The sequence below is a fragment of the Bos taurus genome, chromosome 27 (assembly GCF_002263795.3).
Source record: "Bos taurus isolate L1 Dominette 01449 registration number 42190680 breed Hereford chromosome 27, ARS-UCD2.0, whole genome shotgun sequence".
NCBI lineage: Eukaryota > Metazoa > Chordata > Mammalia > Artiodactyla > Bovidae > Bos > Bos taurus.
This window is the reverse complement of record NC_037354.1, coordinates 7,628,686-7,651,718: the sequence shown is the minus strand read 5'-3', so window position 1 is coordinate 7,651,718 and position 23,033 is coordinate 7,628,686. Positions and strand designations below refer to the sequence as shown.

Genomic DNA, 23,033 nt, shown 5'->3' with positions numbered 1-23,033 from the left:
ATTTTCCAGTTCTCTGTTACTGATATCTAGTTTAGTGCCATTGTCTAAGAGCAGACACTATTATTTCTATACTTTTACATTTGTTAAGGTGTGATTTTGGTCCAGAATATGGTCTATTCTGTCAATCTCCCATGTAAGCTTGACAAGAATGTGTAATTTGCTATTGATAGATGAAATAGCTGATAGACATCAAATTACATCCAGTTGCTTGAAGTGTTGTTGAGTTCAACTATGTCTCTACTAATTTTGTGTCTACTAGATCTGTTCTATTCTGACAGAGCAGTATTAAAGTCTCCAACTATAATAGCTGGGCACAGATGAATATCCCTGCCGTATCTGACTTTGGTGCTGATCCTTATTTAATCTCTTTCAACTGTGCTTTTGTTTTTTTGCTTTTTAGTGTGCCATGTAATTTTTTGTTAACAGGAGAACATGATGTCACTGTTTAAAAGAACTGTGGCCAGTAGTAGGTCTTTAGTGTTGTGATGTTAAGATGACTCTGTAGTCCCATGACTGTAACTAGTTCTCTGTCTTCCAATAAGCCCATGCCCGTGGACTGGGAATTTCACCAGTACTCTTGGAGATTTTCCTCCCCGAGTGGGACAGGATGGTTAGCAGGGGCTGGCTACTTCCCTTCTCCCGGACAGGTTGGGTGCAGATATCATCTCTGCAGATCAGGCTCTAGTAAAACAGGACAGCCTTGTTAAGAAGAAGGATGTTCTGACATACTTCAAAACAATTCCTTTTCCTCTCCCCTTGCCAGAAGCATGCAGGGTTCTTTCTCTGATATTTACTGTGAAAACCTAGTAAAGGTCCTGGAGGCAAAACTTAGAAAAGCCTGGAGGCCTCCTTAATTACTGGGTCCCCCAGGAGTTTTTAACTCTGGGACTTGACACACGAGCCTCCAGCAAGTCACTAATTATCGCTGAGGTTCTCCACTCCGACTCTGGTTCCCACGGAGGTTTCTGCAGGTGGGTTTCTGCTCTGACGCACTGTGATTCTGCCCATATGCCTATCTCTCCAATTTGGGGGCAGCAGTTGGCCTGGTGACTTCAAATCTCTTAGGAATCTAAGAAGGAGTTGTTGATTTTTCAGTTTTCATTGTTTTGTTTTGTTTTAGGCCACAGTGAGGACTTCTGAGCTCCTCACATGCCAAACTAGAAATGATTAAGTCCTTCCGCTAACTCTTTATTAAAAAAAAAAAAAATCACTTCTAAACCCATGCTAATATATTTTTACTGTATCATGTATCTTGATTTACTTCTTTTTAGTTCCTAAATTCAGGTAATATAAACATTTCAATATTTTCATACAATTCGGTCTGCTGTGGTATGTTCCTGGGCAGCTTTTACAAGTCTTATTATAGTCCAACAACTTAAATCCTTTAGAATTCAGAGTTGAAGAACTTTTCCAAACCAGCCATTAAAATAATAAACAGGAAAAAACAAAATGGCAGCTTCTTTAAAAAATTAGGGTTTTTGAATGAGATATTAAAAATCATGCATCATTAAAGATATGAATACTATCACATCTACAAATCTAAATAATGTATTTAAACTGCTAGTATTTGAAACTTTTTTGTTATTTTTCAAAAGTATCATTTTATATATATATACATACATCTCACTTTTATTAAGTGATATCTACAATTGCTGAAGAGACAAAGTGTCCAGAAGCTTTTGATATTATGGTCAGCATGAAAGGTTACACAGATAGTTATTCTGCATCACTGAAAATAGAAAACATTCAACTGAAGGCCCATGTCAAAATATACATTTATATTTTAAATATAAATCCTACAAAACATGCCACACATATAGGTAATCCAATATATTTCAAATGTATGTGACAGGTAATTTTATATTTCTGATAAATATTATGTACTCTTTTTATCTGTACTTAGGAATATGTTGCATTTTTATGTGAACCACCTAAGTATTTCCATGTCCATCCTAAACATGTACTGTTTCAGAAGACACCATCTTTTTGGCCCAGAAACAAAATATACACTATAAAGATGAAGTCAGTTCACCAAATAAGGCAGGTTTACAAAGGATTCAGGAAGAAAGCCTGAGCACTGTCACCTCACAAGCAACTGACAATGTCAGCAGTCTGGCAACTGCAGACCTGCAGAAATACTATTTTTATTTTTTCAACCTAAATTCTATTTTTTGTTTCAATCTTGTATGAAACACATGACACATACATTGTAATTACAGTGAAGGGTAAGTGTATAAAATGCAAAAAAAAAACAAGTTATAAGAATATACTTGAATTAGATTTGTATAACAATAAAGCTCATCTCTGCACAAGCAAGATTACAATATAACATAACCATGAAATTTAAATCTAGCTAGAGTTACAACACTGCCAAAAATAGTTATAAAACTAAATTAAAATCCAGTTCATATACATGTGCCATTTTTGTAGAAATATATGTTATGCTATAAATATTAATTATATCAAATTTATATAGCAAATCAAATATATTTGCTATCTTATATGGAATTTATTTATACAAAATATATACATTTGACATTAAATATATATTGACATCAAATATATTATATTTTGTCATATATATTTTGATGTATATATAGTCATATATTTCTATATTTGATATCAAACATATATTTATATCAAATATATTTCCTATCAAAATGCTATATTTTATGTCAAATATATAAATATCTTTGATATTTTATATCAAAGTATAAAGGCCAATTTAGTGATCTTAAGATAAAACTCATATTTGTATGTGATTTTTCAAACACATTTCTAAATTATAATTTTTTTCTTAAAAGCCAACTTATCTTTTCCAGTAAACATTAAAAAACAACTATGGAAAAATATGGCATGATGAATGCTGATTATATAGGGTATATATGCACATACATAAATCTGAAAAATTATACAGTGGAATTTTAGAAGAAATTAAATAATCATGTTTCAATTTTCATTATTTATAATAAGATGTTTCATTGTCATCTAAGTCTGTATAAGAACAGATTAAAACTTGTCCCAAAGCTCAAACTCATGAAAAGGATATGGCAATTTTAGGGTTGAACTACATCTACGTATGAGACCAGGTTATTCTTTTAATATGTCTCAGAACAATAAATTCACTAATAAAGGCCAACAGTGTATTAAAGGACAGACTGGAGTTATGGTGGACAGAAAGATTTTGAATCTTCACAAAATCTCCATGAGCTGTCTTAAAATCACTATAAAGGAACACATAATTTTAGTAAAACAAAAATGTTTGTTTTAAATCAGCCACTCCCCTCGACCCCCACAATTAGACTATCATCCCCTTTCTTTTCCACAGAGGAATATACAGTCTACACCTGAAAAAGAGTCTTCTGTCTGAACATCCAACATGCACTGTTATTACATTTAAAATACACAACACAAAAAAAGATGCTAGAGTCACAGTCTGTGTACACGTCTCTGTGTGTGCGTGTCTGGATGGGTGGGTATGTGCCTGTGTCCAGTGCAACTTCAAATACTGCTATTAAACTCATACGCTAAACATTTCTATCATTTATGGGTAAGGCTGGAATTCAGGATAGTAAGCTACCCACTGATTCTCAGCCTGCCTTATGAAGAATTCTTTAGAATCCACAACACGAGGATTATTCTCCAGAGTTAGATATTTATTGGCTCCAGAGATGTTTGTCAGCTTGTTTCACAGCTGAAAAAGAAATCTGCAACAAAAAAACCCAAGAGGCTTAAACTGCTGAGGATTTATAATTAAAAAGATAAACTAAAAGACGTAAAGTACTGAGAAAATATCTTTGATTGATGTGATTAGGATAGCACCCTGAAGAAGGAAGGAGAAAGGAACATTCAGTACTGCCTATCTTTAGTAATACATGCCCTCAAACCACTGGAGAAGTAAATGGCAACCCACTCCAGTATTCTTGCCTGGAGAATTCCATGCACAGAGGAGCCTGGCAGGCTACAGTCCATAAGGTCGAAAAAGAGTCGGACATGAATGAGCGCTAACACTGCTCACAAACCATGGTGGGGAAAAGCTGGTAAAACTACATGAGGATATTCTGTCTCTTGTTCCACTCATGAATGAAAAGTAAAATCCACAAATTGCCTTCATTTAAACAATCAAAGAATCTTTCATTTAAAAGGCGAACATAATCAAAGAGAAATCCTATGCTATTCTAAACTAAATCCATGTTGATAAGGTATCTAATAAAATGGCAGTTTTCTGCCGTTGCAATAATAGACCAGAATAGCTATGCTATGCAAAAGTTGCCATAGTAACAATGCAAATCCTTTTGAAACATAATTAATTGCCTAAAAATTTATCAAATGGAACATGGCACTCTTCTTCAGAACATTTTTTTCATTTTCTTTTACAATATTATTATAATACATGGTATTAGCACATTTCTATCATGAAATGTTTTTCCTTAAGTAAACAGACTTTCTTGAAATTATTTCTATTTTCATCCATTAATCTCATTAGAAAGAATTTTATTTTATCTTAAAAGCCTAAAGACAATCTGCAAACATTAAGAATTCATCTGAAAACAGGATAGAAAAAAACACTTTTCTTCAATATATAATGATGACTATCCTTATGTATTATGTTCTTACCTCTACTGTTCAATCTATCAAATAAGTATCTTATTTATCCTCAGAATACTGCACTGCAGAAATGTCCACAATATAAATGACATAGAAATACAGCTGCATGTGAAGTAAAGCAAAAAAAAAAAAAAAAAAAAATCACAGAAAAAATTATAAATACAACATAAATGTATCTTACTCTTTGCAGTCCTTCATACCAATCATCTTGCTCAAACCAATGTGAAATGTAAGTCATCCAAGCCATAGAATGTTTCTACTTTAATCAAGGCAATTGGAAACCAGCATCAGAACAGTCAGCACCTAAAGTAATAACAATGCGTTTCAACCAAACGGGTTTACCAAACTCTGTCTCATGAAATGTTGCTCAGCATAAGAAGCTAGAAGTACAAACACATTTCAGCTGCAACAGCTTTAATAATTTAGAAATAACAGTATCTGTAAAAACAATGCTAAACCAGAACATGCAAACCTATAGTCAAATGAGAAATAAATAATAACTATGTCGTATAGTACTAGCGAATGCTATGTCAAATATTTTAGTTAGGCTTTCAGTTTTCAGTCTAAAAAACATCTTGGATTTAACTTTTGCAAGAAATAGGTAAACTATTTCTAAAAGTAATCAAGTTAAAAAGTAAGGAATCCAGAAGAAAACACAAAACAACAAGAAACAGAAAATGTGTTCCATTCTTAACATCAGGAGTTGGATATAAAACTGGATTAAAGCCCTCAGGTGAAAAGCGGTACAGTGACAAGCCGATCCTGTACTTCCACCTGCTGGCACCGTTGAGAGGAAAGCCAGTCAGCTGACTGCCAATCACCTAAGCGCATCAAAAAGTTAAGCACATCACCTAACAGTGCAAAGCAAACAAGGGAATGCCCAAGAGTGAGGAGCCCAGCCACTGGAGAAACCAGACAGTCTAACGGCTTCACCTGTGACAAGGTGTGGGCAAGGGAGGTGAAGCCACCAAAGCGGATAGGAAGGAATCGGGTAACATTGTGACGTTCAAGTCTTCAAGGCTGACGTCAACTAGAAAATCAATTTAGAAAAACCGGAGGTCCCTGACGTTCCAGCTGAGCTGCCCTCACCTGGAAGATCGCCTCAGGCTTCAATGGGGTGCTCAGGAGAAAGAGGGGGGCAAGTCAGACACTGTCCCGAGCAGGCAGGGCACGTAGGAAGCGCTGGGCCGCAGGGAGCTGACAGGCATGGAACTCAGCCTAGGTCTCTGAAGCCTCCTCTCAAATGAAGCACAACCCTTCAGCTAGGAATCCTTCAGAGAGGAGACACATGCCCTTACCCCCAGGGATGATGAGGAGGGAGTAAACGCAAACTTCACGTGCCTCTGGGGAGGGACAGACGCCCCCTCCCCAAACCCCAGAACAGGGAGAAGGAAGAAGCAAAAGCTGCCAGCCCTGCCCCGCCTGAGGCGGGGAGCAGGAAACTGCCACAGGCTCCCATCCCGAACCAAGACAAACCCAGACTCCTCATCGGAGAGGAGCAAAAGCGTTCTCTTACTCAGCACCCACCGCAGGTGCCAAGCGGAGTCTGGCTGCCTCGGAGGAGGGATGACGTCAGGCAGACACACAGTCCTCTCTTAAAAACCAGATTCCCCCCAGTCATGGAGATTAAAAATCATGGGATAATCACACACAGGGGTGCTACACAGTAATTAAAAAGAACTACACACAATGAAATGAATGAAGCACATAATGTAACTGGCCTGAAAGTCACACATAAATATCACAGGATTCTGTTTATAAAAGTTTAAAAACAAACAAAGCGAATCTACGCTGTTAGAAGTTATGGAGACTTTTCTTCAGGGAAAAGGAAGTCATGACGGATAGGAGCCACGAGGGGGAATACCTAGGATGCTCACGGTGTTTCTTTTATGCTCATTATGCTAATGTACAAATTTGCGGCTACACAACAGTCAAGTGCACATTTCTGCTGTCAGGTATATAATCTAAATAAAGAGAAATTATACACTAAAAATCCACAGCAGTGCTTTCTAGGACTAACAAAACTAAGAGGGGAAAATAAACTGAAATGAATCTGTCCACAAGTAGATAGGTATTGTATAACTAGGCTATATTTTCTACCATCACTCGGACATTTTCATTTATCTTTTTATTTCCCCCTGGAGTTTTCTGCCCCATTATGGGCCCCAGTCATTATATTTCATAATGTGTTAAGTCTCTCTCAGAAACATGCACTAATATTTCTTTAACTCACAAGTAGTTTTAGAAGCAATATCAGGGACAAGCAGGTGAGGAAGGCTGTGACAGGAATAATCTCAAAACAGGAAATACGTGAAGACCAGAGTCTACTAAACAAGGGGTGGGGGAATGAGATGGGCTAGATTAACGACGTGGATTTGGGTCCACAGGAAAATCAACAGAGTCTGATGACCTGGCCATGACTGGTTCACAGTGGATGCCTGTTAATGCCACGCCCATAATAGATCCTCTCAGTCCTTAATTCCCACTATTCCACAGGAGTGTTCCCTGAGCAATCTCTCCCAGCCGGCTCCTAAATGCTTAGAGATCTGTAGAGACACAGCTCCCATCCCAGCATTTCATGCGTTGACCAGACTTTCCAAGATATTAAATAGCTACACCCTAAGAAGCTGTGAAAAGAAGAGAAGCGAAAAGCAAAGGAGAAAAGGAAATATATACCCATTTGAATGCAGAGTTCCAAAGAATAGCAAGGAGAGATAAGAAAGCCTTCCTCAGTGATCAATGCAAAGAAATAGAGGAAAAAAATAGAATGGAAAAGACTAGAGTTCTCTTCAAGAAAATTCGAGATACCAAGGGAACATTTCATGCAAAGATGGGCTCAATAAAGGACAGAAATGCTATGGACCTAACAGAAGCAGAAGATATTAAGAAGAGGTGGCAGAACTGTACAAAAAAGATCTTCACGACCCAGATAATCACGATGGTGTGATCACTCACACTCACCTAGAGCCAGACATCCTGGAGTGTGAAGTCAAGAGGGCCTTAGGAAGCACCACTACTAGTGGAGGTGATGGAATGCCAGTTGAGCTCTTTCAAATCCTAAAAGATGATGCTGTGAAAGTGCTGCACTCAATATGCCAGCAAATTTGGAAAACTCAGCAGTGGCCACAGGACTGGAAAAGGTCAGTTTTCATTCCAATCCCAAAGAAAGGCAATGCCAAAGAATGCTCAAACTACCATACAATTGCACTCATCTCACACGCTAGTAAAGTAATGCTCAAAATTCTCCAAGCCAGGTTTCAACAATACATTAACTGCGAACTTCCAGATGTTCAAGCTGGTTTTAGAAAAGGCAGAGGGACCAGAGGTCAAATTGCCAACATCTGCTGCATCATTGAAAAAGCAAGAGAGTTCCAGAAAAACATCTATTTCTGCTTTATTGATTATGCCAAAGCCTTTGACTGTGTGGATCACAATAAACTGTGGAAAATTCTAAAAGAGATGGGAATACCAGACCACCTGACCTGCCTCTTGAGAAACCTATATGCAGGTCAGGAAGCAACCGTTAGAACTGGACATGAACAATATACTGGTTACAAATAGGAAAAAGAGTACATCAAGGCTGTATGTTGTCACCCTGCTTATTTAACTTCTATGCAGAGTACATCATGAGAAACGCTGGGCTGGAGGAAGCACAAGCTGGAATCAAGATTTCCTGGAGAAATATCAATAACCTCAGATATGCAGATGACACCACCCTTATGGCAGAAAGTGAAGAACTAAAGAGCCTCTTAATGAAAGTGAAAGAGTAGAGTGAAAAAGTTGACTTAAAGCTCAACATTTAGAAAACTAAGATCATGGCATCCAGTCCCATCACTTCTTGGCAAATAGATGGGGAAACAGTGGAAACAGTGGCTGACTTTAATTTTTCTGGGCTCCAAAATCACTGCAGAAGGTGATTGCAGCCATGAAATTAAAAGACACTTACTCCTTGGAAGGAAAGTTATGACCAACCTAGACAGCATATTAAAAAGCAGAGACATTACTTTGTCAACAAAAGTCCATCTGCTGCTGCTGCTGCTGCTAAGTTGCTTCAGTCATGTCCGACTCTGTGCGACCCCATAGATGGCAGCCCACCAGGCTCCCCTGTCCCTGGGATTCTCCAGGCAAGAACACCGGAGTGGGTTGCCATTTCCTTCTCCAATGCATGAAAGTGAAAAGTGAAAGTGAAGTTGCTCAGTCGTATCTGACTCTTAGCGACCCCATGGACTGCAGCCCACCAGGCTCCTCTATCCATGGGATTTTCCAGGCAAGAGTACTGGAGTGGGGTGCCACTGCCTTCTTTGAAAAGTCCGTCTAGTCAAGGCTATAGTTTTTCCAGTAGTCATGTATGGATGTGAGAGTTAGACTGTGAAGAAAGCTGAGCACTGAAGAATTGATGCTTTTGAACTGTGTTGTTGGAGAAGACTCTTGAGAGTCCCCTGGACTGCAAGGAGATCCAACCAGGCCATTCTAAAGGATTAGTCCTGGGTGTTCATTGGAAGGATTGATGTTGAAGCTGAAACTCCAATACTTTGGCCACCTGATGGGAAGAGCTGACTCATGTGAAAAGACCCTGATGCTGGGCAAGATTGAGGGCAGGAGGAGAAAGGGACGACAGAGGATGAGATGGCTGGATGGCATCACCGACTCAATGGACATGGGTGTGGGTAGACTCCAGGAGTTGGTGATGGACAGGGAGGCCTGGCGGGCTGTGGTCATGGGGTCACATGGGTCAGACACTACTGAGTGACTGAAATGAACTGAAATGAAGAACAATTTGAAAGGTCACCCTTGAACAACAACAAATCAATATGGCTGACAACAGCCTTCAGTTATCCATGACTCTAATCACTAGTAACAAAAGGACTATCTAATATTTGTCTCTTTAGCTTGGGTCACATGATGCTTTTAATGTGTAAGAACAACAACAAAAAAATCTTAAAAATAATCACAATATAGTTTCAAGATAACCTAGATAAATAAAGTTACCAAAGTTGATGAAAGAATGAAAACCTAAATAGACTGAATTTAAATATGAGTCTAAATTTAAAACTTTCCCACAGACAATCTCTCAGGTCCAGGTGATTTCACTGGTGAATTTTTACAAATATTTAGAGAATAAATTTTACACAAATTTGTTAAGAGTATAAGAAAAAGGAATCACATTAATTCTTTATATCCTGACAAAAACCTGAAGACTTTATAAGAAAGGAAATTACGGAGGTATCACTCTCATAAGTTAAATGTAAAAATCTTAAAACAAAGGCATAGAGGTATAAGATGTTAATGGATTAGAAGATTTAATATTGTAAAGATTCTCTCAGATTTAATCTAGAGATCATGTTATGTATCATAGTCATCATAGTCAATAAATTCTTTTTAATGCATTATTGAATCTTCATCTCCTGAAAATTTAACCAAAATTCCTAAATCGAATTTCCAAACTGACCTAGTCTAAAAATAAAAAATGACTAGCACTAGGGTAATTTAATAAGTCTAAAATATCCAGCACATGTTTAGTTTTAAAACTGTGTAATGGAGTTCCAAGTTAACTGTTACTTGATTTTCTAAGAAAATCTATTTTGACTAGTTTCTTAAATGTACTGTATTTCTAAAATACCTACACACAACAAATTCAAAGAAAAACATTTTAGAGCTCTTTTTTTAATGAAAGTGATTTTTTTTTAATGAAAGTGAATGCAGCAGAAAGAGTATAATAAACTCTTCAAAATATCTGTATTTTTAGCCAGTGGTACATTTCCTTGTATAAAAATCACCTTTGTTTTTGCTATTTCATAAGACCTAAAATCAATGAATTCTAAATGTCCCCTGAAAAACATGTGGTAAAACGCAGATGTATCTAGTATTAGAGAAAATAATCTTAGCAAGAAAGTGTATTCACTGCTATATTTAAAATGGATAACCAACAAGGAGCAACTGTACAGCACAGGGAACTCTGCTCAATGTTATGGGGCAGCCCGGATGTGAGAGGAGTTTGGGGAGAATGCATACATGAACATGTATGGCTGAGTCCCTTCTGTGATCACCTGAAACTATCCCAATATGGTTAATTGGCTATACTCCAATACTAAAGAAAAAATAAAGAAGAAAGTGTATTAGTGAACATTATATTTGCATAAATACTTGAAAACAAAAAACACTAGGACTTATTTTTTCTTTACATTAGCAAAGGCTGCCCATCCTTTCAGCTCACACTCTACCTCTTGCCTGGAACGTGGAGATGGAGGCTGAGGGCAGAGAGGATTATAAGGGTGCAGAGTGGACCTAAAAGATGGTTAAAAAGGGAGGTGAAGAAGCCAGATCCCTGGAAAATTGCTGGACTTCCTACCCTCCAACCTTGTTCATTTAATTGTTTGTTTGAGCCATTATTATTTTACATTTCTGTTACATGCAACCAAACCTCAGGCAGGCTTTTAGAGTACATAATTTCAAGTCGTATTTTAGAAAGCAGAACTAGTTAAATTAGTCAATAATGTCCGTTAGTTATAACCTTTATAATTCCTTGTCTTATATAATTAGCTATCATGTTTTCACCCCTACAGGCAGACACTATTACTAAAACTCAGTCATCATTATCTACAGAGCAGAGAATATTAAATTATTCCTATTCTGCCTCACCCAACACATTATTTGCGTATGCACCTACCTCATTATTTTGGAAAAGGAAATGGCAAACCACTCCAGTATTCCTGCCTGGAAACTCCCATGGATAGAGGAGCTTGGCAGGTTATAGTCCATGGGGTCGCAAGAGTCGGACACAACTTAGTGACTAAACCACCACCTCATTATTTAGTGAAAAATGTATTTATCCAGGTATATCTGATGCATCACTTTATTCCATTCACTTCAGAAAATATTTAGTGCATAAATATAATGGCTAGGCACTAATGCTAGATGAACAAGAAACAGAAAAGAGAAAACACACACACACACACACACACAACTGTTCCAACAAGCTTACTGCACTGGGAGAGCTACACACACAGCAACTTCCAATAACCAGTCCATTGACCATCTTTACCCCCAACTACCCACCAGATGCCCTCTATACAACTGCTTTGTTGAAATCAGAATCCAATATGGGTCCACACATTCAATCTTGCTATTAAGTTAAGGTCTGTTCATCCAGAACAGTGCTTATTATCATGACGTGAACTTGCTGAAGAGCATCTGTTAGCTGTCCTACAAAATACCTTATCTTCTGGATTTATCTGACTGTTCTCTTGTAGAAAATAACATATATTTCCTAATGAATTTTAATGAATGGCAATTAAGCAATTTTGGCTGGAAAATGTATACATATAATTCGTATCTACATGTACTTATAAATCTATATACTTACATTCACAATAAAAATAAAAGAACACACATCATAAGGTTAATAACTGGCTATTTAATAGTAGGAATATGCAGAGTACATCATGAGAAACGCTGGGCTGGAGGAAGCACAAGCTGGAATCAAGATTGCCGGGAGAAATATCAATAACCTCAGATATGCAGATGACACCACCCTTATGGCAGAAAGTGAAGAGGAACTAAAAAGCCTCTTGATGAAAGTGAAAGAAGAGAGGGAAAAAGTTGGCTTAAAGCTCAACATTCAGAAACTAAGATCATGGCATCTGGTCCCATCACTTCATGGCAAATAGACAGGGAAACAGTGGCTGACTCTTTTTTTCTGGGCTCCAAAATCACTGCAGATGGTGATTGCAGCCATGAAATTAAGACACTCCTTGGAAGGAGAGTTATGACCAACCTAGACAGCATATTAAAAAGCAGAGACATTACTTTGCTGACAAAGGTCTGTCTAGTCAAGGCTATGGTTTTTCCTGTGGTCATGTATGGATGTCAGAGTTGGACTATAAAGAAAGCTGAGCACTGAAGAATTGATGCTTTTGAACTGTGGTTGTTGGAGAAGAGTCTCGAGAGTCCCTTGGACTGCAAAGAGATCCAAACAGTCCATCCTAAAGGAGATCAGTCCTGAATATTCATTGGAAGTACTGATGCTGAAGCTGAAACTCCAATACTTTGGCTACCTGATGGGAGGCGCTGACTCATCTGAAAAGACCCTGATGCTGGGAAAGATTGAGGGCAGGAAGAGAAGGGGAGGACAGAGGATGAGATGGCTAGATGGCATCACTGACTCAATGGACATGGGTTTGGGTGGACTCTGGGAGTTGGTGATGGACACGGAGGCCTGACATGCTGCGGTTCATGGGGTTGCAAAGAGTCAGACACGACTGAGTGACTGAACTGAATAGTAGGGAACGTATTAGTCCTTGGACTTATTTACATTTCCTAAAATTTTAATAATCATTTTTCAACCCATCCACTCATTCCAGAAATATGTACTGAGCACCAAGTAGGTGCCAGGCAGGCACAGAAAAAGAGCACCCTGCAAAACAGGTATGAATCCTGCCCTTCCATAGTTTATATTCTTAAGGAAGAAATCAGAATGAGCAAAACAAATAAGTAAACGGTGACTATTACAAGGTAGTTTGTGGCTTGGAGAAAAAGAACACAGGGTAAGAGCAAGACAGGTTCTGGAGATGAGCTGACACCATAAACTTCTAAAAGTCGGTGCAAGGAGGCCCCACAGCAGTAATGCTGAACAAGATCTAGAAAAGAGAAGACAGAATATGAAAGTCTCTGCTGGGAAAGCAGCAAAAGCAAAAGCAGCAAAAGCAAAGACTTTGGGACAAGAGCGTTCCTGGCAGGCTTGAGAAAGAGTCCAAATAGTCAAGCAAAATATGTAACAATATGAATTCAAAAGTCAGGGTCACAGATATACCACAATGCAGAAATGCAAGGTAGTTTTCTTGAACTCCTCTTTGTCCTCTTCAGAATTTTGTAATTTTTTAAATAGAAATCTATTGCCTGTATTAATATAAAAGCCCTAAAAACATGTAAAAATTAGTTTTTAAAATCTAAATACACTGTATGCTCAGAGTTACGCAAAAAATTCTAATGAGCACAGATAGTCAATCTGTGCTCATTAGAAAACATTTGGAAATTGTAAAAAAAAAAAAACTGGAAGGTTTCTTTTTTTCCAAGCAGCCATTAGCCCACCAACTTGAGATCTTCCTCTGTCTAGTATACCTAATTCTAAATGACCACTATTAGCACTGATAGGTACACCCACAGATTATCAAGGATAAACATAAATTTTAAAGATCTCTAAATTGGTGCAACTCAGAGTGTGGTTCTCAGGTCTCTTGCATCACAATTAACTGAGAAACTTGCAAAAATGCAGGTTCCTGGATCACACTCTAAAGCTAGTAGATCAGACTCTTAGGATGGAGTCTGGAAACGTGCTTTTTTAGCATCATTCTCAGATAACGTATATACCACAGTACAGCATGAGAACTACTTGCTCAGTTCAACAACAGTAAAGATATTTAGCAGATAAATTGCCTCCGCTATCTTCTACTGACCAAGAGTAATCTCTTCAATTTCAATCATTCCTAAACTTACCTTTCATGTGCTTGGCAGGGCAAGCACATTATATCTGAGCATTGCCAACATATGTCAAATCCTGATGTTCTTAAAAGCTTAGATGATAAAATAGGTCACAAGTACAGTATTAACCTACGTTAAAATCCTGGATTAGATGGCAAATAGAAAAGAACAAGGCCATTATGGTTGTTGTAGTTTGGACTCACAGAATGACCACGTACACCACTATGAATTCCCATTTGATCGGCCAAACACAGAATTACATTTAAGACCAAGAAGATCAAGACACTGATTCAGAGATGTGGCAACGTGAATGCAGTTACTTCATCATCCATCTACATACTTAGTCTACCGTTTAGATATATATTTTTATATTTTCCTATATTTAACCACCAAAGTGAATGATTATGAATGAAATTAGACTTTCTAGGTTGCTTCAGGCATTACAGAATTTCTTGAGCTGCAATGAAGAAATGAGTTTTAACTTGATCAAAGGCGTAATCCACTTTTCTTGAACAAGGGTCACTTATATACCTTCAATTAACCATTTTGAGAAGTTCAGCCAAAGAGAAATAGAGGAGTGAAATAATATATTTTCACTCATAAACCAAGAAGAGGTAAATATTTCACTGAAAGAGACATTATGAAAGTAAACATGTAAATACTCATTACAAAAAGATAACAGGATTATTTTTGTAATGTGTGTGTGTGCTAAGTCTTTGCAACCCCACTGACTGTAGCCTGCCAGGCTCCTCTGTCCATGGAATTCTTCAGCCAAGAGTAATAGTGCAGGTTGCTACTTCCTTCTCCAGGGGATCTTCCCAGCCCAGGGATTGAACCCGCATCTCCTGCATCTTCTGCACTGGCAAGCAGATCTTTACCACTGCACTACCGGGAAATAGGGTATGGCAAAAATAAGTATTTTTATAAACACGCTCATTCCTCATGAAGGAAGATCTGAGAGGCTATGGTAGGAATTGTCTTGTAAACCCGAGGATTCCTGTCCCCCTTCTAGATAATCTGCTTTGCAACCTGGATTTTGCATATGAGATTTTAAAGTAGGGTGGGCCTTTACGCTTATCTGTCTGTGAAAATCAGGGTACTTATTTGGCTGAAACAGTCAGTTACACTGACATTTTTATGTTCTGGTCCAAGGTATTAAAATTTATTTTTGGCATGTATTGAGAAAAACCATCAAAGGAAATCAAACGGATTAAAAGCTTTCAAGCTTTAAGATGAAAAGAAATCGCTCACACATAGTCACCAAATCCAAAATTGCATTTTTAATATACGCATCCTTACACTGATAGGAGGCCAGCAATAAATCCTAACATTTAAGAAGTGAAGAGTTGTATCAGCTCAGGCAGGGCTGATACGTACATGAGACAGGCTGCTAATCCAGTCAATAGGCCACCTGTCAAAAACTATACTCTTAGCTGACACAAAATTCCCACAAAGATAAACCGATGTCATTAATGATGAAAGTGAGATATTACGTTCCAAAAGCTACTATTGAAAAATAGATGTTTATGAAACATACGCACAACTGTATTTTCAGGAATGAGTTCATTTACTTAGTAGTTCAAGGAAAGTTCTAACAGTGGAGTCACTGTGAACACTACCAGCCCCAGAGGAGGTCAGGTCCAAGGGCACGATGTACCTTCTACGATACTTCTCAAGTGCTACCTTGCATGAGAATCACTTAAGACTCCTGCGAACACTGATTCCAGGGACTCTGCGAGATATATGACTTAGTAGGACCACAGCTTGGAAATGTGCATTTCTGACACGTTCCCAGGAGATGCCGCCGCTGCTGGTCTAAAGTACATGCCCAGTATCACAATTCTAGCTGGCCTCTTGATACCAAAAGGGCAGAGAGTCTAGAAAATAAATGCATCCAACTTCAAAATCTCACCCAATGATAAACATAATCCAGGCTGCAGATATAACTTCCAGACACTTATTTCTGTCATTCAATTGTAGGTAGATGTGATGGCTATGTACACTCAAATCTCACTGGGGTACATTAGGATAAGGAATTTATAAGACAACTGGACCCCTCCCCAGTCACAGAAGACTTTGCAGGAAAACTTAAATCATATTAATGATTAAATCAAAAAATTCTACAGATTAGGGGAAAACATTTTCTAACTTTTTAAGCAAATTTTCTATATGAGGAGACCTAACACATGTAATTTGTTCATTATGTACAATAATCATTTAAAGGTAAAAAAATGATCTAAATCTTCATCAAACTTTTGGAATACTTGAAATAAAATAAAGGAGAAAATGAAGTTGGTGACATATTTTTACGCCTCTGGGAAGCAGCACAGTGCTGAGTGTTAGCGCCTGAGATGGTAGACCAGCTCCCCCTCAAAATTTCCCCAGTTTTGAGCAACTTAATTTTTATGTGCTGAGTGACCTCATCTACAAAATAGTTGTGCTAATTTGACTGGTCTCTAAGAAAGCTTCTAGCGTACATTTGGAAATGACTCCTCTAAACCTGCTTCCATGTTTACCTTAAAAATAAAATTTGTATAACTCCTTCCATTAAGACTTATGCAAAATGTTTTATCTTAACAGGTCAAAATTAAGTATTGTCTACTCATTAAGGGGCTTTCCAGGTGGCTCAGTGGTGAAGAATCTGCCCGCCAATGTAGGAGATGCAAGAGATGCAGGTTCGATCCCTGGGTTGGGAAGATCCCTTAGAGAAGGAAATAACAATCCACTCCAGTATTCTTGCCTGGAAAATCCCATAGACAGAGGAGCCTGGCCGGCTACAGTCCATGGGTTTGCAAAGAGTCGGGCACAACTTAGCGACTAAACAACAACTTCTTAACCAACTATTCAATTTTTCAGGACTCCACGTGGAGATATGATACTGGAAAATGAAGTTTTTCCAATAGTACTTCAAACATGAGTACCCAATAATGAGAGCTCTTTTCTACTTTCCAATTTGAAAGCAAGTTTTTTTGTGTGTGTATGAGATATGAAACTGAACTTATTAAATGTAATTACAAATGAGTCTGTATGGGATACTGGCCCATGCTCACAACTTGAACAGTTTGGAAGAAAACAAGAACCTGGGCATAAGGAAAATTATTTAAGACCTATTTTATAAGTTATCCATGTCTGGGCATTCAAATTTAGAAACCAAATTCTGAATGTTGTAGCATCCTTATCAAAGCATGGAAAAATATTTCTTGCATCTTTTGATAAGAGCCTTTCTGAACATGACAATTATCATTTATCCCTTTAATAGCAAATAACACTGATGAATTATCTCCTATGATCTTATTGTGTAAGATGTGTATTCCTCTTTCTGCTGCTGCTGCTGCTGCTAAGTCGTTTCAGTCGTGTCCGACTCTTAGCAACCCCATGGACTGCAGCCTACCAGGGTCGCTAAGAGTTGGACATGACTGAGGGACTTCCCTTTCACTTTTCACTTTCATGCATTGGAGAAGGAATGACAACCCACTCCAGTGTTCTTGCCTGGAGAATCCCAGGGACGGGGGAGCCTGGTGGGCTGCCATCTATGGGGTCGCACAGAGTCGGACACGACTGAAGAGACTTAGCAGCAGCAGCAGGCTCCTCCATCCATGGTCCATGGGATTTTCCAGGCACGAGTACTGGATGGGGTTGCCATTGCCTTCTGTGACATATATATTTCTTAAAATAGAATATAGAATTCCAGTGCTTTAGGAGATAATTAGGCTACTAAAATCAGTGTTGTTAGTACATGTAAAGTAATAGAAAGCAAGACTTTTATCATTATTTTCTAAAAAAATTATCTCACTCAAGTAGCTGACAACGTGACATCTAGATGCATGCGCCACCTGTGGCTCCAACTTGAGGCTGCCTTTTTTTGTTGTTTACAAAGTCTAGCCTATTTCAAGTTTTATCTCTCTGGTTACTGAGATCAAGTAACAACAGCCTGAATCTTGTCTCCTCATGCAACAGCCCATGTTTTACCATAAGAATCTTTGAAATTTTTCAAGTCAATCATGAAGGGATTTTTTTTTTCTTTCACCATACAATGGCATTGATCAAAGCTGATCATTGTATTTTTCCACCAATTTTTATAACTGAAGTTACAAGTTGTTCTTGAACATTTAAGTAACCTTAAGGAAGAGAAAGGTTTTCCTTTAGGGTTTGTTTCTCTGCAGAGTAAATTCTTTGGGGAATTTATCAGATTCTCTCCAGGTATCCATATCTAACTTCTTGCTCATAAATCTCCAAGGAATAGCCTCATCAACAATGAGAGAATAACCTCCATGTGATTGTCACAGAATATCACATACTCTTGGATGCTGAAAACTGCAAGACACTCTTGGTCTAATATACATTTCAGTTAGTAATTTATTAAGAAATCCCTCTCGATCTCATAATATGATTTCCATGGATTAAAATATTCTCATTAAGATCTCTGTTCCTGAAGAAACACTAGAAACAACATACATGACTTTTCTTTAATATGTCAATCTGCTAAATGGAATAGATATACAAAATATAAGCAGAGATAATTCAGGAACTGCATAAAGTAGTAGCAATGTTTGTATACACATCATTGCCATGAATGGCTGGGTAAACATATTATTCAGCAATCTGGTCAACTGTTACCTTTCTTGTTTATTAGGTCTGACTTCAAATAAATTCTGGAATACAGGAAAAAAAAAGTGAATCTTTCGAAACTGAATTTCATTTTAGTCTTCACTATAGCATTTAGGCAAGTAAAATCAGGTAGTCTTGAGAATTTGTGCATATTTTGCTAACAGTGACAATCTCATCACTCATGTTGGACTTCTAGTATCTATTTGAGCAAAAGAAACAAACAAAAATAAATAAATAAAACTGTTCCTACTCTTTTCTGAGTAATATAAAAACTGCTGTGGCTCATCCTTACCCAGGCTAAGGGTTTCAAGGTAGAGTATAGAAAACAACAAAAACACTTTAGCCCCAGTAGTCCATCTACTGAGAACTGCTGCTGCTAAGTCGCTTCAGTCGTGACCAACTCTGTGCAACCCCAGAGACGGCAGCCCACCAGGCTCCCCCGTCCCTGGGATTCTCCAGACAAGAACACTGGAGTGGATTGCCATTTCCTTCTCCAACCCCTAAAAGTGAAAAGTGAAAGTGAAGTCGCTCAGTTGTGTTCCACCCTCAGAGACCCCATGGACTGCAGCCTTCCACGCTCCTCCATCTATGGGATTTTCCAGGCAAGAGTACTGGAGTGGGGTGCCATCGCCTTCTCCAAGCAGAGGAATTTAAAAATATTATTTTCTAAATTAAATTAATCTGTATTTCTGATATATAAAATTATTATGTGACTAGTAGATAACAAAAGTTTTAAGTACAACAATAATTATTTTAAAAGAATGACGAGTTTTTCCGCAGGGTACTTCTAAAGGACTCAGACACTGACAGACTTAGAAATGTAATCTCTCTCTTTAAACCACAGTTGGAGACTTTTAAATAAATAAATATATATACATATGTGCGTATATGAACGTTAGAAAACATGTGTGATTTATTTTTGATACATGACCCAAGTTATCACTAAACTTCATTCAAATCAATTGCTTTTAATTAATATAGTAAAGAAAAAGTTTATATATGTATAAACTATATTTTTAATACAGTAAAAAAATTTTTGGAAATAAGTTAATTTCTGAAAAACAGGAAAGATTATATTTTATGATCTACTTAAGACACCCTATGCCTCTGACATTCAATGCTGTCTATTTTTCTTGAACACATTTCCTTTCAACTCAAAGACTTCTTGGTACAACTTGTATATGAAGACATCCTCAAAGGGGACCTTACACAAGTGCCCGCGGACACAGCAATAAGAGTTCCAATCTAGAGCTAGACGCACACAGACCGAACCAGCTTAAAACACGACATCGAGACAACGAGCCTTGGCAGGGTTGTAGGTGACACTCCAGGGCTGTTCAGAGGATTCACGGCTGGTCGCCGCGGCACCGCGTAGTCACCAGGTGTGCGGCGCCAACTCCCGGGGCATCAACGCGCGCCAAGCCCCGAAGGACTCGCGCACGGCCCCGCGCCCCTCCCGCGACACCACGCCGTCCGACGGCCGCTCCCCTGCAGCCCGCGCCCTCCCGGGCCCCTCGCCCGGCGGCCCGCCGCTGCTTACCTGGCCGAGGAGGCGACCACGGAGGCGGCGGACTGTGCAAGGTGCCGAAGCCCGCCCGGGAGCTGCGCGAGCGCGGCGCCCGGACCCGCCCCGCCGCGCCCTCCTCTCGGGAGCCGCGGGCTCCGAGGGCCCGGGAGGCGGGCGCCGCGGGCCGGGCCTCACGTGACCCGCACGCCGACCGCTGATTGGAGGGCAGGGGGCGCGGCGGGGGCTGCTGCGCTCGGAGACCAGGCTCCCGGAGGTGGTTACCTGGCAACCCAGAGTCTGCTCGGAAGACTAGATTCCTGGAGTTTGTGGTGAGGCTCAAAGTGGGGGGAAAAGCAGTGAGCCACCGGCTGTCTCACCACCTAACACACATAGCTGCTGCTGCTGCTGCTAAGTCGCTTCAGTCGCGTCCGACTCTGTGCGACCCCATGGACGGCAGCCCACCAGGCTCCCCCGTCCCTAGGATTCTCCAAGCAAGAACACTGGAGTGGGTTGCATTTTCTTCTCCAATGCATGAAAGTGAAAAGTGAAAATGAAGTCCCTCAGTCGTGTCCGACTCTTAGCGACCCCATAGATTGCAGCCCACCAGGCTCCTCCATCCATGGGATTTTCCAGTCTAGAGTACCCGAGTGGGTTGCCATTGCCTTCTCCTAACACACATAGAGTCTTCACATAATACATATGGATCCTTCTTCTAGGAAAATGAGTCAGATATGCAGTGAATAAGTCACCTCACCTCCTTGAGGAGCCTGGGCTTCCTTGAGCTGAGCCTCCTTCAGAGGCTGTGAGTTGAACCCATCACCTGGAATGTGAATACAGAATACTGTCTATTGGGCACTTCGTTATTGTCTGATTGGGCTCAAGAAGCTCTGTGCAGTACCCCTATGAAAGCTATTTGTCACTCTTAGTGGGTTTGTGTGTAATTAGTTTAGCTCCCCTCAAAGTGTGCAAACTGACATTTTCCTGGTGGAATCTGGTTGAATGGAAATGGTACTGTCATTCACATTTCCTTCTTAATAGCTCTAAAATCTCTTCATTGCCAATGGCCTTTATCAAACACACAGGAGAAAATAAGCCTTCAGATACTCGGAATGAAGTGTGTTTAATAACACTTATTGAGCTTTCACTATATGTCAGACTCTGAATAGTTAATAAATTAATGATTTACTCCAACCAACCAACTAACCAGGGACATTCATTCCCTAGACTTAATCCTGACCCTCTTATGCCATAGACTTTTTTCTTCCAAAGTATTCTGCATAGTCTATTACCTACCACGGCATTTAACATTATATTTTGCAAATTAAAATTGGCTTAAAAGTTACCTCTCCACATAGACAAGCTTTTTAAAAGCTAGAATCAGTTCTTACAGGTCTGTTCCCTTCATTCAATAAATGTTGGCTCGATGGATGGATAAATAAATAAATAAGCACATACTCTACCAGAGAAAATAGAGGACAATGCCTAAGTACATATGATGTGTTAACTCCTAAAATAGGGTTATGTAAAAGTTCTGTGAGATAATTTCAGATGAGGGAAGGAGAAAGTTTTTTGTCATTGTTTTCAGAGAAACTTTCAATAAGTGATATTTTAGACAGGAATTTAAGAACCAAATAGATTTTACCTGTTGGAAAAAGGACTGAACATACTGTGCAGCAGGAACAGCATGGTCAAAAACAAGATGGGTAAATGCGTGATTGATTTAACTAATTTTGGCTTGTTTGCATTCTCTGGAGAAGATGAAGGTAGATATGAGGGGAGAGAGAAATTGGTAAAAGATTAAACTGAGAAAATTGGAAACCAAATTGAAAAGACATTGAACACCCTAATTAGGTTAGACTTTAACCTCTAAAACCAGAGCTTTTCCTTGAGAAAAGTTACCTTCAAAATGAGGGTATGTAGGGTACAGAGGGAGAAGGCTATGGCAACCCACTCCAGTACTGTTGCCTGGAAAATCCCATGGGCGGAGGAGCCTGGGTCAGAGAGGACTGAGGGACTTCACTTTCACTTGTCACTTTCATGCATTGGAGAAGGCAATGGCAACCCCCTCCAGTGTTCTTGCCTGGAGCATCCCGGGGACAGGGGAGCCTGGTGGGCTGCCGTCTCTGGGGTTGCACAGAGTTGGACACGACTGAAGAGACTTAGCAGCAGCAGCAAGGGTGCAGAGAAACGAAAAGTGTGACAAATTAGGGAAAAGATACTGATGGCTTGAATTAAGACTGTGAAAATAAGAATGCTAAAGAGGGGAGATGGAAAGAAACATTTCTGGGAAAACAGACTGTCATTTTCATTTATGACACATATTTGCTTGCTACAGTGTCAACAATAACAAAGAGAAAAAGTTGTCAAAAAAGACACAATGTCTAGCTTGGTCCACTGGTTGAATAAAAATATTTTTTACATCTAAATAATTTGTTCATAATTGTTTCAGCTCTCCAGTTAAAAATCAGAAACCAAATGGGACATGAGAAATTATCTGGTTGTGCGCTCACAATTTAAAGATGAAGGTCTTGGGGCCTGGAAAATTCTAGAATTTGTCAAGATCCTACAACTATATTATTAATAGTAGCAGAACTGATATGATCCCAGACACCCTATTCAGTACTCTTCTCCCTTTCCTGTGATTTTGTTTGTAAGTCTTAAAAGAGAGGTTTAAACAATCATAGGTATCACAGATCCAGAACCCAAAGAAATAGTATACCCTGATTTCGAAGGAAAACATATTTTTACCGTGGTTTTCACTCTTTTATTCAACAAATATTTAATGTCATTCAGGCTGACTGACAGTTTCAGGGCAATCATTGGGTCTTAATTA

At 39.0% G+C, this 23,033-nt stretch overlaps 1 protein-coding gene across 5 annotated transcripts in view; it reads right to left on the bottom strand.

Annotated features, from left to right (window-relative positions):
• WDR17 (WD repeat domain 17) overlaps positions 1–20,365 on the bottom strand; it is a 69,713-nt gene extending 49,348 nt beyond the window's left edge. For 4 of the 5 annotated variants that reach the window (XM_002698643.6, XM_005225948.5, XM_005225953.5 and 1 more), the window contains exons 1-2: positions 20,234–20,365; positions 4,790–4,911 (exon numbers count right to left, since the gene is read on the bottom strand). In XM_002698643.6, the coding sequence (XP_002698689.3) occupies positions 4,790–4,855 (66 nt within the window). In that variant the 5' untranslated portion in view covers positions 4,856–4,911; positions 20,234–20,365. The remainder of the gene's footprint in view (positions 1–4,789; positions 4,912–20,233) is intronic. The other variant, XM_002698642.6, reaches the window with a different exon arrangement.
• Positions 20,366–23,033: the final 2,668 nt, after the last annotated feature.